Genomic DNA, 16,105 nt, shown 5'->3' on the forward strand with positions numbered 1-16,105 from the left:
CAAATTGAATGGCGAATTCGAAAATTCAATTGAAATAAGAGAAGTGCTTTTTAAACTTCTATGACGAAATTAAATGACAAGATAATTTGATGGCATCTATAGGCCTATCCTACATGGGCAACTGGTGGCCAGCAGGTTAATATCAGAATAATGATCTGGCTGATAGCCTTTATTGATTTCAGCTTAGATATGATTGATTTAGATGTTAATGTCTAGTAATCAAAATGTATAGGAGGGGCGCCCCTCCTATAAACAGCTTTTGTCCCCACACGTCTCAAGATTTGCCATTGACAATGAAAGGGGAATAAAGAGGTTTCAAACTCTGCCCGACAGTATGCAATGCGGCCCCCTGGAATGAGTTTGTTATAGTGGCCCTCGGCCCTTCACTCTCCACCCCCAAAGTTTCCCACCCCTGATGATCTATAGCCTGCTTCCATACTGCAGTGGTTCCCAAAGTGGGGTCCGAGGAGGGGTTGTTCCAGGGGGTCCCCAGCTAAATGATAGTTAGGAACCAAATGGACCCTTATGGGTCTGTAACTCTGAGAGTGTACAAATGGAACCAAATGGACCCGTTGTACACTCAGAGTTAAATTAACATTGATTTTACAATATAAATTGAGGGTTCCAAAGATAGAAATGGCATTAAATGGGGGGGAGCCGTAGACTAATGCATGTCAAACTGGGGGGTCCTTGAAATTAAACGGGCTGAGAATCACTGCTAGAGCCGTAAAAATCTTCTCTCATATGGGGTGGTCAATTGGCATATCTTTTCTAATGGGGGTCCGCAGGCTAATTATAGGCGTCAATTTGGGGGTCCTTGACATGAAAAAGTTTGGGAATCCCTACCATACTGAACGCAGTGGACCCCCCCCCCATCACCACCACCCACCCCCTTTTCCCCTCACTGTATATGTTTCTTTTCCCCCCTTTTATTTTTTACCTCCTTTATGATGAATTCCTGTTCTTTTTGGCTATAATATAGCCAAAAAGTGTAGAAGTGTATAGAAGTGTATTTGTAATTTTGTAGCCTACGTCTCTAAATGTTTTGATGAATTGAACAAGGTGGACCCTCTTGTAAACAAGTGCAATGCTTAATTGGGTCGTCCACTCACAGTTAACAGTCTTTGTATTGAATTGTGCTTGAAATGTACTGTAATTCTGCAAACTGTTAACAATACATATTTCAATCAATCAAAAATGTGACCAGGGACCATGGCTGGCCCCTGGGGAGTGGGACGGGCAGGACGGACAGTCTAGCCGCCGGTGGGACCACCAGGGACCATAATGGCTGGCCCCTGGGGGGGCAGGACCCGGGCAGGACCGACAGTCTAGCCGCCGGTGGTGGTTCCACTTCAACCTTCCTTCCCACAGGGGGCGGATGAGACCCGCCGTACAGCAAGCAACCCGGAACAACCAGCAGAGAGCCAGCCAGCCAGGCATCAATCACTTCTGTTCGGTTCTGTACATGATCTCCTCTCTCTCTCTTCGCCCTGTTTGTTTAGTTTTCTTTAGTTTAGTTTAGTGTAAAAAAAAACCTTCTCAAAGAAGACACCAACACGGTAGTAAAGTGTCTGTCGGACCGGTTCCAGATGTGTGTGTATGTTCCTGATCGCAGGACGCTGGGACAACTGTAGAGCTTCTCTTCTCCTCAAAGCAGGTAGGAAGAAAACTACTTTAGTTTGGCCGTGCTGGGGAGGGAGAAAAACACTGTACTTTTGTTGTGGGTCGTTAAATCCTAGACATTATTATTATTTACGGGACTTTTTATCGCCCCGGTAACTTTTTTTTGTATCGTTGTGTATCTTTGTTGTCTCTTCTTTATAATTGGCTTCATATTTTTTATAGTCTGTTCATGTGAAATTAGAACGTTCGAGACAACATGCATGACATTACGCGTTAACAACACCAATATATGACCACTTAATTAGTTTTTTAATGAGACATGTGAGCAATGCTGTTGAAGTTCAATGGTGGACAAAGTAGGCTACTCAAATACTTTACAAGTAAAAGTATCAACGCAATGAACGCATACATGTAGAAATAATCTTGTTGCAAGTAAAAGTCCGGAATTCAAACTGTACAGGCCTACTTGGAAGTACCAAAAAAGTATATTCGTATCAAAATGTACTTTAAGTACTTTCTAAATGTGGCCTACCACATTTAGAAAGTAGCCTACTCATTATGAAGATTGCAGAATAAGTTTTCAAATGTAGGCTATTTAACATAATATTCTAAATGTAGGCCTACAAACTATAGTAAGCTAAAGTTGTCTGTCCAATAATTCTTGTAGTGGAGTAAAAGTATAATAGTTGCCTTTGAGATCAATGAGACGTAGTGGAGTAGAAGTAAACAAAACATTGGACATAGCCTACTCCAGTAACAAAAAATATGTCAACAGTACTGAGTAAGTGAATGTGAAAGTAAAGTAGTAAAGTAGGCTGCAGTTAATGCCAACTGCTAGTGTGTGTGTGTGTGTGTGTGTGTGTGAGACTGTGTGTGTGTGAGAGAGAGAGAGAGAGAGAGAGAGAGAGAGAGAACTGGAAGACAACTGCTATATGGTTTCCCCCTCCCCTTTGCTGGTAGACTAGACTACTGATGACAAGACTGTGTGTGTGTGAGAGTGTGTCCTGTCAGGTTAGGAATTCCAGACAGCTGAAATCCCCCCCTCCCCTCCCCCCCTATATCTCCCCCAGGGGGAGAGAGAGGAGAGGGAATGGCAGGGGTCAGTCTGTAGTGGGGCTGTGACATAGGCTACTGTAGAATACCTGTGTGTGTGTGTGTGTGTGTGTGTGTGTGTGTGTGTGTGTGTGGGGGGGGGGGGGGCATGACTAATGGCAAAAACACTCCCATACCTGCTGGGTTGAAATACATACATCAATGTGTGCGATTCACTCACTGAACTGTTGTTGTGACAACTAGAGGTTATCCAATGGAACAATTAACCCCCTCACCCCTGACGACTATATTACTAACCATTATGGCTTTTTGGGAAGACAGACTATCTATGCACCCACTGCACACACAATGTGGTGGAAATGGAAACAGAGTTACTCTTTCTAAACCACCTGCCCACTGTGTCTGCTCTATACCATGAGTCACAACAGAGACACATAGGCTACTTCCCACAGATTAACTAACACACACACACACACACACACACACACACACACACACACACACACACACACACACACACACACACACACACACACACACACACAAAGTGAGTTTGAAACTATGACCAATGACAACTCCTACGCCTATTGGGAGAAATACAACGATGTGCAAACATACATAGCAGCAAGATTTGTGAGCTGCTGCGAAAAAAGAAGGTTAGCCAATGGAATGCAACCACCCTATAAGGAGTAGGAGCCTGTATGGAGTAAACCTCTAGACCTACTGTACACCATAGTGAACAGATCAGGTATACTAGTTTTATTATATTTTGACACTTTGGCAATGCAAACGCATGTTTCTCATATAGCTCCTTTGAAATAATTGAAATTCTACATCTGTACCGAGCAGACCTCTGATCTACTGCACAAAGTGCACATACACTGTCTGTACCTGCTGTTTGTCCCTAAGAGTGTTGTTTTTGACAGCAAATTTTGTTTTAATCATAGTCTCTTCAATAGTTTTCATTTAGTTTTAGTCACATTTTACTAGTCACCTGGAATGTTTTAGTGTTTAGTCTAGTTTTAGTCGACTAAAGATCATAAGTTTTACATAAAATGTATTTTGGCCGGCCTTGATGCCGTCGTAATGACTTGCTGAAAATAGCTGATCTACAAGCTCACAACGCAGCTATTTTCAGCATGCAACCAAGTGTAAAATTATTTAGACTGGATCTCTTGTCCACGCGTGAATTCCGTTTTCCACTAGTCCCTTCCTAACCTTTTAGTCTGGTTTTAATTTTTTGACGAAATTGTCAATAGATTTAGTCTTAGTTTTAGTCATCATAGCTTAGATTTCATATAGTTTTCCTCAGTGAAAAAAGGTAGTTGAGAGAATGCAAAACCCTGAAAACCCCTTTGTGACATAGCTCTGTGTACACGATACAGTACCCGAGTCCCGACCATACATACATACTTTCCCCAATGTTGTCTTACATTGTTTTATCATGTTTTTGACACTTGCTTTGGCAATATAAACGTACGTTTTCTCATGCCCACGAACTACTCTGATGGGAGGTGGGAGCGAATGTGTTGCTCAAAGCTTACAGGCACCGTTACTCAAACATACATTTTGTTTTAGTGCCCTGTGTGATTTCTTCAATCTTTGTAATGTCTTTTAAGGTCATTAGAATTTGAAGTGAAACTGGGGAAGGGGGCCATTCAATGTGACCCTATTCTCTGTCTGACAAATTGTCATTGTTTCCTAGGAGACTTTTCCTTGTCTGAAAGGACATGGGGAGGGGGTCTGCCCATTAGTCTGGTGGACCATTATTCCCTTGTCCCAGTGGTCTTGACAAATGGTAGGTTTAGTGTGAGGTTGGGGTTTAGGGGGGGTTAGGCGTTTTAGTTTTAATGGCGTCGGTCGGTTGAACCAATGGTGCTTGAACAATGGGTCGTTGGACCAATGCCAGTGATGCCACGATGGCACCAAATCATACCAATTTGTCTGTTCGCCATCATGAAGCAGTTGATGATTAAATTGAAATTGCGATTCACGATTTTCTATTGTGTTTTTTGGCGTTAACATAAATACAATTAACATTTAGTTTAGCCTTTTTTAGCTTTGTGTAAGCAAAAATGCACTGATAGGTAGCCTGGGCACCATTTCATTTAGGGTATATGATCCTGTCGGGAGAGGATGATATCGTTACGTCATGTTGTAGTGTTGTGTTGTAGTCGACAGGCAGGAACAACAGGCGGCAACTTCCTTTTCCCTCAAACCGATTTTTCTCAATAAAAGCTACAGGCTACGAGAGCTTTTATTGAGCAAAATTGGTTTGAGACCAGGCTTTCCTCCGACGTGGTGGAAAGCCTGGTGAGGCGAGGTTAACTGATAGGGCAAATAACAAATAACTCAAAATAAATAATGTATGGCTGTTGTAAATTTAGGAGACCTTCGGTGTTGTTGTCCTACTCCTAACTGGACTGGATGAATTTAGGAGACCTTCGGTGTTGTTGTCCTACTCCTAACTGGACTGGATGAATTTAGGAGACCTTCGGTGTTGTTGTCCTACTCCTAACTGGACTGGATGAATTTAGGACAGTGGTTCCCAAAATAGGGTCCGGGGAGTCGGGGACTCCCAGGGGTCCTTGAGGGAGTTCCAGGGGGTCCCCAGCTAAATGATAGTTTAGCTAATTTTACAATATAAATTGGGGGTCCCAGAGATAGAAAAATGCCATCAAATTGGGGTCCGTAGACTAATGCATGTCAAACTGGTTGAGAATCACTGCTAGAGCCGTAGAAATCGTCTCTTATGGGGGTCCCTGGCATATCTTTTCAAATGGGGGTCCGCGGGGCTAATAAGTGTCAATTTGGGGGTCCTTGACATGAAACAGTTTGGGAACCACTGCTTTAGGAGACCTTCGTGTTGTCCTAACACCACCAGGTGGTGAGTGACAGTTCAGAAATGCTCTTGAGTCTGTGGAAAAGCGACAGGCTGGGAGAACAATATGACACAATAATCCAGTATCATGAGACAAGTTCACAAAGTTTATTACGCACGCACGTACGCACGCACGCACGCACGCACAGGGAATACATAATGGGCTGGACAGTGTGGACACGCATGATGTGAGCAGAAGATATGAGACATAAACAGACCAGGACGTAATGGGACAAGAATATAAGGAACATGATATTCACAGTCTAACGGATGACGTAATCTCGTATCACTTTACTGTAGTGTAGAATAGATGGCCATTCATAACAATGACCAAAGTAGGGGGGAAATGGCAGATTACCTAATGTAGCAAGATCTGACATTTTACACATTTCTTTCCAAACAAGATGATTTCATGCAGATGCATCAAAACAATTCTGACTTGCAAACATAATTAATTGGCCTAAAATATTGTCTGTATACATTCATGAATTTACAATTATAATATAGGCATTTAGCAGACGCTCTTAATCCAGAGCGATTTGCACTAATCAAGAACAAAAGCATGGGAATACATCACATAAAAGCATTTATCATGAAACATGCGTAAGCTAAGAAAGTAACAGTGGAATATCTATATAATGAAACTATACATATAAACTATACATATATACTACTATGCTATACATATGTACTATGGCGTGCTATGACTATGTACAATGCAATTCTAGTGCTGTCTACATAACATGCTATAAGTCTGTATCAAATGCTATCTAATGAATCCACTTGCTGGCCGGCTGTTAGTATTGGGCAATCTTTTTTATAGGGGTTTCTTGTGACCCTACCTAACATCCTATGGCTGGTAAAAATGTCAAATTTTCCTTTTCGTGTTCTTCCCCTCTTTTGCACTAGGTATGTGGTATTTTAATGTTGTACGGGTCACTGTGTGCCTTTTGCTGTCTTTTTATGGTGTATTATATTGTATCTGTATGCTGCAGGGCGGGTCCTTGGGGTCCAAGACAAATTTCTCCTTCGGGAGACAAAATAAAGAAACCTTGAACCTTGAGAGACCAGTGAGGATGTTTAGTGTAGAGTGAAAACGGTAGCCCGTGGGGCCTCCAGGTGAAATGAGTGTGTTGCTGTTGAGGAAACAAACCGACTCCCAGAGCTATAAGTTGATCCCTTCATCTCGGTGGAGCCCTCCCTGCATGCTAAGGCATGTACTGTGTGTAACCACCCCAATGCTAAGGCATGTACTAGGGAGTTGGGACTGTGTGTAACCTCCCCAACGCATGACACATTCACTGGGAGCTTTGGGTTTGTTGGAGTTCAAATGCATGACGACACATTCACTGGGAGCTTTGGGTTGGTTGGAGTTAGGGCATTCACTTCTAGTCATTTTTACTAGTTGACTAGTTGCCTAGTTTACTAGTCGACTCGTCGACTTAGTTGTTTAGCTATTTATTGTGTAGTGTTGTTTTTTTTTGTTGTGGAAATTAATATTTGTACATTTAAAAACTGTGTACATTGGTGACTATAACTATAATCTACCTGATATTGAGGCCTACACGTTAAAACATATTGTGTAGGCCTCGATAATAACTAGTCAACTAGTACCAACAAGGTCGACTAGTCGACTAGTAAATCCACTAGTCACTAGTGGATTTACTAGTCGACTATTTGCTTAATGCCCTAGTTGGAGTTAAAATACATGATGATGTATTCACCTGGTCTGAGTTTGGAGAGGAGGAGAGAGGGGGATTTCCTGGGGATTAGACATTTTGGATTGGGTTAGCGTTTGGCCTTGATTTGACGACTAGCCCTTGTTTCAGGGTCAATGGCTTCGCCACCACAGCAGTGACAGCTGGGAGAGGGAGACGTGGCGGTGGTGGTGACAGCAGAGAGCATGTCGTGTCACTGTTTTGACTGGGATGTCATTTTAGATAATCTGCAATAAAACATGATCTTCTTCCCTCAAGGAGGGAAGAGCTGAGCAGCACATCTGCTGCAGAGTGTGTGTCAGACATTAATCATAGTGTCCACAAGCACCGACAAGCTCCCTCCCAGCCAGGCGCTACATACAGCTGTATTCTGTTGTTATTTTGTGTGCCTGCGTGCGTGCGTGCGTGTGAGACTATCCACATTGGGGACCTTGTGGCCTTTCAAGAAAACCAGACTTTTGGCTAAGAAAGTAAGAGATTCAAATCGGGGTTAGGTTTTCAGGGTTAGTCGTAGGTTAGATTTGGGCGTTAGGGTATAGGTTAGTCTGGCGTGGCCAACTGGCCATGCTATCCCCTCTTTTGCTCCACCTCTCATTTCTTTGTAACGGGCGGTGACACTGACGGCCTGGACCAGGGTCCGTCTGTATTTGTTTTTCTATTTTGTCCAAATTTAGATCAAACAAAAGAGAAATGAGGCATGTGTGCACTCTGCACAATATATAAACAAACATGACATACTGTATATCAGTAGCTTTATTGCTGCAGTTGCCTATGTTTGTTTCACAGAGTCATAGTTGAGTCGTAGTTTATGGGTGTCACATCTATGACACTGTTTGTGATGTACAAACAGTCCTGGGTGAGCCCCTCCCCTACTATGAAACATTATTATATGATCCTCCACTGTTCAATTATATCCACTGTTCAATTCAAAGTTATAAAATGGTAAATTGACTGCATTATATAGTGCTTTTATCCAAAGCGCTTTACATTACCATGTACTTCAAATTCATACATAACATTCATACACCTATGGCGGAGGAAACCATGCAAGGCACCAACCTATTCATCGGGAGCGGTCAGGGGTTCAGTGCCTTACTCAAGGACACTTCGACACTTGTATTCAATGCATGTTCTCCCTGTGTCCCCTAGGGCAGGTACCCTCACATGTTTTCCCTGTGTCCCCTAGGGCAGGTACCCTCACATGTTCTCCCCGTGTCCCCTAGGGCAGGTACCCTCGCATGTTCTCCCCGTGTCCCCTAGGGCAGGTACCCTCACATGTTCTCCCCGTGTCCCCTAGGGCAGGTACCCTCGCATGTTCTCCCTGTGTCCCCTAGGGCAGGTACCCTCGCATGTTCTCCCTGTGTCCCCTAGGGTAGGTACCCTCACATGTTCTCCCCGTGTCCCCTAGGGCAGGTACCCTCACATGTTCTCCCCGTGTCCCCTAGGGTAGGTACCCTCACATGTTCTCCCTGTGTCCCCTAGGGCAGGTACCCTCACATGTTCTCCCTGTGTCCCCTAGGGCAGGTACCCTCACATGTTCTCCCTGTGTCCCCTAGGGCAGGTACCCTCACAAAAAACATGCAGTAACCCTGGTCTCTAAACTACCTCCCCTGGCCATCCGGGGAAACTCTATCCCTGTCAGGTGAAAAGAAGCAGCTTGGACTCCTCATGCATAGAAGGAAGCATGAGGTCAGTCCGCTGCCTCCCCAGGTTGGCAGAGGAAGTGTAGCGCCCAGGATTACATATGATAATTGACACTGGGTAGAAAAATGGGTTGCACAAAAAAAGAAAAAAAATGACACTTCGACACTTAGTCAGGAAGAGCTCAGAATCGAACCTGGATCCTTCAGATTCCAAGGAAATTCCTCCTGAGCCGAAAGTTCCATTCTTTATGAGAAAAACAAGGCCTGGGAGCTGAAGCTAGGATTATGGTTGGGATCAAAATTCTTAAAAAAAAAGAAAAAATGCTATTGATGTCCTCCCACTGCCCATGTCAAAGTGACAAATAGAAATAGGGCAGTTGTTTTTAGACATAATGACAGATTAACACTGTAGACACAAAACGACGGTCTTCTTCCCTTCCCTTGTCTGTACTAGTGAGCTGTGTCTCTGGGAATCCACTGAAAGAGGAACATGGAGTTCCTGTACTTCTCTTTGAAAATGAAAGCTACTGTACAGTATGTAATATTACGAGTCATCCGTCATCACTGTCACATCACCAGGCCGTCTGGTCCAGTAGTGAAAGCTACTGTACAGCATGTTATATTATGAGTCATCGGTCATTATGAATCCCCCCCCCCCACCCCTGTTTCCCCCTCACTGTATATGTTTATTTTCCCTTTTTACCTCCTATGATGATTTATTTTTTACTATATAGTTGTGTATATTTGTACGTCTCTAAATGTTTTGATGAATTGAAAATGGTGTAATGCTTTATGGTGTCGTCCACTCACAGTTAACAGTTTTTTGTATTGAGTGAGTTGTACTTGAAATGTACTGTAATTCTGCAAACTGTTAATAGATCAATCAATCAATCATCACTGTCACACTCATCACCAGACTGTCTGGTCCAGTGGTTGCCAAAGTTTCTAGGCCCGTGACCCAATTTCTCTATGTCTCCCCGGGACCCAGACTAGTGGAAATAGCAGACCTACAAGAAGTTCACAACGCTGTCACTTGAAAAATGTAGCTTTTTTTGCGGGGGGGGGGGGGGGGGGGTGTAATCGTATACATTTCACCATTTGAAAATAGCCGATCTATCGCATTGTGAGTTTGTAGGTCGGCTATTTTCAAAAGGTTTTTTATACATTTGACACTTTTACTCGAGTACATTTTGAATTCAGGACTTTTTTTGTTCAGGTTCATTTATTTGTTTGTCCCTGAGGGGCGATTTGGTTTACAGCAAGGCGAAACACAAAAACACCGTAAAAAAAAGCATTTTATTTGTAACAAAGTATTTTACCTAAGTAAAAATCAATGTGAGTACTTTTTCCACCAGTATAAAGAGATGAGAGTCATTCCTTCTGTTCCTTCTCCCGTGCAGTGTTGTGTCACCACCAGCAGGGAGGCGCCAAGATGCCGCAGCAGAAGGACATCGTGAAGATCGCCATCCAGATGCCCGGGGCTTACCCGCAGCTCATACAACTGGACCAGGTAACACACACACACACACACACACACTGCACACACTACACACACACACACACACACACACACACACACACACACACACACACACACACACACACACACACACACACACACACACACACACTGCACACACTACACACACACACACACACACACACACACACACACACACACACACACACACACACACACACACTGCACACACTACACACACACACACACACACACACACACACACACACACACACACACACACACACACACACACACACACACACACACACACTGCACACACTACACACACACACACGTTCGTTATGGTTGTCCATCGAATCCGATGATGACGTCCACTTATGTCCTTAACGGTGAGTTAACACACACACACACACACACACACACACGTGATGGGTGACACGCAGCAAAGGTCGTCTGGGATCAGGATTCGAACCCGTGACGCGCTGTCAGGCTGGCATTGCAGCCCCGGCCTCTACAAGCTCATATAGCGCGGCACTCGGTATATGAGCTATATCTATATAATAATAATAATAATAAAACTTTATTTGTATAGCACCTTTCATGACATGAAATGCAGCTCAAAGTGCTTTACAGAGCAATGGAGAAAAAAAAAGAAAAGCAAGGCATAAACATTAAAAAAACAAGCAGTAATGCAATACAGTGAGGACATGAATAACAAAAAAATAAAAGATCAATTAAAAGCAAGGGTGTAGAAGTGGGTCTTGAGCTGTGCTTTAAAAATGTCTACAGAGGCTATGAGCTTGCAGATCTATTTTTAGAAAAGTCATGAAAATGTGTGCCAGTCTTTGAATATATATATTTTTCTCACAGCACACGTTCTTTACTCAAATCTTTGCTTCTGTAGGGTCTCTGGAACAACATGTTTTCAGATGGGCAGCCAAATACATATCATCCTGGGGCTCCTTGACATAGTTTGAGAATGAGAACCACTGCTGTTGAAACAGAGTTTTCAGAAAAATGTCATGATTTAGAAGACATTTGTAGAATCGTGTCCTTAACCCATTCTGGGCAGGAACCCCTGTTGGTGTTTTAACCATTATTTTAAACTTCATCTATCGAAAAATAGCAGATCTACAAGCTCATAGCGCGGCACCGAGTGCCGCGCTATGAGCTTGTAGGTCCGCTATTTTAGAAAAATTGTGAAATGTGGCGCAAATGTGTTTAACTCAAATCTTTGCTTCTGGTAGGGTCCCTGGAACAACATATTTTCAGATGGGGGTCGGCAGCCAAGTACACATAATCTTGGGGGTCCTTGACGACTGACATAGAAACAGGGTTTTTCAGAAAATTGTCAGGATTTAGAAGACATTTGTAGAATCGTGTCCTTGAAGGATTAACAATTAACGATAAACTCATATTGCACCCCGACGGACAGCTCGGTTTATCCTCTCTGTCTCTGCAAGCCCTTGTTTTCACGAAGCTCCAGTCCACCGTAGTCCTGTTTATGGGCAGAGTTTCTCCTCCTTTTAGCTGTGTTTAGTTTATCTACATGTGCTCGTTATCACCAGGAATGTGAGTGAATTTGTGTTGGACTGCACTCGTTGTACCTTGCTTGACGTCCTGCATAATTATGTGAAATTCCCATTTCAATGTTGAAGCAGTCCCAAGCAGGGGGTTTAACACACACTACGCAGGACTTGTCTTCACAGCTACCAGCGTAATTACCAATGACATAATTTGTTTTCTGCACTTAACCCATTTAGGCCTGACGTCGATATTTTAAAAAATGTCTTCTAAATCCTGACAGTTTTCTGAAATACCTATGTTTCTGTTTCAGTGGTGCCCCAAAAGGACCCCAAAAATATATGTAATTGGAAAATATGTTGTTCCAGGGACACCCCCAGAAGTAAAGATTTGAGTTAAAAACGTTCGCTCTGAAAGAATATGTATTAAAAGATTTGCACCACATTTTCACTACTTTTCAAAAATAGCAGACCTACAAGCTCGTAGTTCGCCACTCGGTGGCGCGCTCTGAGCTCTGAGAAAATTTTCAATAGCTGAAGTATAACGTAACGCTTAAAACACCAAAAGGGGTTCCCGCCCAAAATGGGTTAAACTCTTATTTCCATTACCACAAATTTGAAACGTTTTCTTCAAAATTGTCAAATCTTAACCGCACTCAAAACCATCTGTATACTTTAGTGACTGGAGCCCCCAGTGGTCTGTACTTGACCCCTTCCTTTTCCAACCTCTCTACGTCAAATATCCTTATCGGAAATAACCACATTTTCGACCCAGAATCGGGTTCGAGTGGAGGATATGTGCCCAAATGATAATACAGCGGCAATAACCGTGCCAGTTGATCAGAATCACTTAGTTTGGCCCAGCCAGCCAGCCAGCAGCATCCAACCACCACAAAACCCTCTCCGATTGGCTGACCTCTCCTGCAACCACTAATAACAGGGCATCTTACTGGGTCTACCACACACTCCCCAAGACATTTGATTGGCTGACCAGTGTGGTGACCACTAATGACAGCTTAGCAGGAAACCCAGACATGGAAGTTAGTCTGGGGATGTATTTATGTACTGAGACGGAGGCTCGCTTGTGCGAGCGAGCGAGCCTCCACAATTGTTGTTGTTTTCTGATTTGTTTTTTTGGTAGTATAATCCCATAAAAACATTTGATCACAGAGGTACTGTATGTATGCAGCGCCACAACAGAAACATATACCTGTCGTTCATAGAGTGTGAAATTTAACATACAGTATATACGGTGAATAAAGCATACACGTCACTGTGAAAAAAAAAACTGGTGCTGAGCACAAAATGTAAAGAGGTGTTTTTTTTTATTTGTATTGTTATTCCCACCGAAGGTGATGTTTCAAGCCAAAGTGTCTCTTCCTATTGGACGAGGAAGAGTCACTTTGTCTTGAAACGTCAGCTTCGGCTAAAAAAGGTTTACAAGACATATTTATATCAGCCAGATAATGTCATTTACGGCCCTAAACAAACATTGAAAGTCCATAGACTTGGCATGTGATGTAATTTCGGACCCCCACATGGTAACTGTCATTTCTCAACTGTTTTGGACGCGGGGCGGCCCGCCGGAACCATCGCGGGCCCCTGGGCACGTTCCTGTGGGTCTGGATGTTCCGCGGACCCCCCGGGGACCCCCACACAGAGTTGCACCATGCACTTACTTCACATGGGTGTGATTTTCTTTGAAATGTGACTGGTGACATATGATGAATAGGGCTGACGTTGAGGAACCAGGAATCTCTTCCAACACGTCTTGGAACCGTTCTGGAGCCGGGTTTTATCACACTGTCAGTCAGTGCTGCTGTGTTGTGGACTTCACGTCTGTATGCTATATACCGGTGGTTCTCAAACGTTGTACATTTATCACACTGTCAGTCAGTGCTGCTGTGTTGTGGACTTCACGTCTGTATGCTATATACCGGTGGACAGTCTACTGTGTTGTGGACTTCACGTCTGTATGCTATATACCGGTGGACAGTCTACTGTGTTGTGGACTTCACGTCTGTATGCTACTAGAATTTCGCCCCCCTTCGGGGGGCTCAATCCTAGTGTCGTTGCAGCGCAATATGGGAAGAAGGAAATTGCGGGAATTGACTCCAATTCATGTTTCAGCTGTGGTTTTAAACTCAGTAGTGTGCCCTGCACACAGCGCACACTCGCAATTGCAGCTGGAGGGCGACGCGACACACACACACACACACACACACACACACACACACACACACACACACACACACACACACAGCGATGTGTGGATAAATCACTGAGATTTGGGAAATGTGTTCAGAAGTACAACGATTAAGCACGCACAGGCAAATGTCAGAAGCATCTGTTTCGGTTTCCAAACAGGAAGTTGTAAATGTGCTTATTAGACGGAGGCAGCGTGATGCTGGCATCTATTGTGATGCCAGCATCACCACATTTCACATAGAAATATAAGCACCCATTTACTCGCTTAGCGGAGACTGTGGGGTGGTAGAGGACATCTCCCCGGACGCGTGGGTATGTCCAGATAGTTGCCTCGCGGAGGCCTCTTTGTCCAGTGTCCATTCTGGGTCTGGAAACGGCACTTTTTTGAGTGTTGACCCCAATAGAAGGTCTGCTGCTCTGAATTTTACACCTCTCCCGCTTAGCGGAGACTGTGGGGTGGTAGAGGACATCTCCCCGGACGCGTGGGTATGTCCAGATAGTTGCCTCGCGGAGCCGTCTTTTGTCCAGTGTCCAGTCTGGGTCCGGAAACGGTAATTTATTTTGCATTGACCCCAGTAGAAGCTCTGCTGCTCTGAATTTTACACCTCTCTCGCTTAGCGGAGACTGTGGGGTGGTAGAGGACATCTCCCCGGACGCGTGGGTATGTCCAGATAGTTGCCTCGCGGAGGCCTCTTTGTCCAGTGTCCATTCTGGGTCTGGAAACGGCACTTTTTTGAGTGTTGACCCCAATAGAAGGTCTGCTGCTCTGAATTTTACACCTCTCCCGCTTAGTGGAGACTGTGGGGTGGTAGAGGACATCTCCCCGGACGCGTGGGTATGTCCAGATAGTTGCCTCGCGGAGGCCTCTTTGTCCAGTGTCCATTCTGGGTCCGGAAACGGTACATTTTTTTGCATTGACCCCAGTAGAAGCTCTGCTGCTGTGAATTTTACACCTCTCCCGCTTAGCGGAGACTGTGGGGTGGTAGAGGACATCTTCCCAAACGCGTGGGTATGTCCAGATAGTTGCCTGGCGGAGCCGTCTTTTGTCCAGTGTCCACTTTATAAAGTCCATGCACTCCAGTGAATAGCATTTATCCATTTAGATAACTTTTTTATGTTATTTAATTACTTATTTTTACACAGAAACATAATGTGTGTCTTTACAATAACTGTAATGTAATAATAATACTAATAATGTAATGTAAAAATTATTTAATTAACGAATTAAATAACCTTATTTTATTCTGAAAGCAACCGGATGTCTTAAATCTGCTAGCTCTCAGACCGGAAGTTCTAAATTTGCTCATGAGACGGAGCCTTAGACGGAGCCAACTCGCAGGCAGTGCGAGAGGCTGGTTACAGGAATCTATAGGTCACCCGTTTTGGTGTGACAATTATTATTTCGCTCGAAATTCTTATTCACAATGACATCGAGTTGAGGTGTTTGTGTTTTAGGGTAATTGTTGCATAAGCGCTATTTCGCACTATTTCTCCCTCCCCTCCCCTGTGTCTGAAGCAGCTAGCATGGAAGCTATATGGATTATGGAAGCTTTCCCTCCGATTGAACACAACCATGCCGTTATCCACGCGTCCATCCGATTGCTTTTAATGTAAATGTCCCATCCACTGAGCAAAAGCGATATAAGCGCCTTATTCATTCATTCGATTCATTTGGGTGTGGGGCTGTGCAGTGCTGTGGGCAGCCTTTCTGACGGAGGCTCGGAGCTGCTGCTGTTCGAGTCGCATGGAGCAGTATAGAGTAGGCGTGGCGCAGCATTAGAAGGGCGCAGCAAATGCACGACATTGAGGGGTAGAAACCATCCCGGTCGCGTGGTTCATCTAACGCGTGTGTCACTGTGAAGGACTGGCCCCATTAAGTGAACGTAGTTGGCGTGTGTGTGTGTGTGTGTGTGTGTGTGTGTGTGTGTGTGTGTGTGTGTGTGTGTGTGTGTGTGTGCAGGCGTGTGTAGTCG

General features: G+C 44.1%; 1 protein-coding gene across 3 annotated transcripts in view; it reads left to right on the forward strand.

The window, feature by feature from the left end:
- Positions 1 to 1,242: 1,242 nt before the first annotated feature.
- The window catches only part of elmo3 (engulfment and cell motility 3), a 51,835-nt gene continuing 36,972 nt past the window's right edge, over positions 1,243 to 16,105 (forward strand). For all 3 annotated transcript variants that reach the window (XM_080762371.1, XM_080762372.1, XM_080762373.1), the window contains exons 1-2: positions 1,243 to 1,657; positions 10,319 to 10,428. In XM_080762371.1, coding sequence (XP_080618497.1) covers positions 1,600 to 1,657; positions 10,319 to 10,428 — 168 coding nt within the window. In that variant the 5' untranslated portion in view covers positions 1,243 to 1,599. The remainder of the gene's footprint in view (positions 1,658 to 10,318; positions 10,429 to 16,105) is intronic.

This window comes from Protomyctophum bolini, assembly GCF_963924005.1.
Source record: "Protomyctophum bolini genome assembly, chromosome: 4".
Lineage (NCBI taxonomy): Eukaryota > Metazoa > Chordata > Actinopteri > Myctophiformes > Myctophidae > Protomyctophum > Protomyctophum bolini.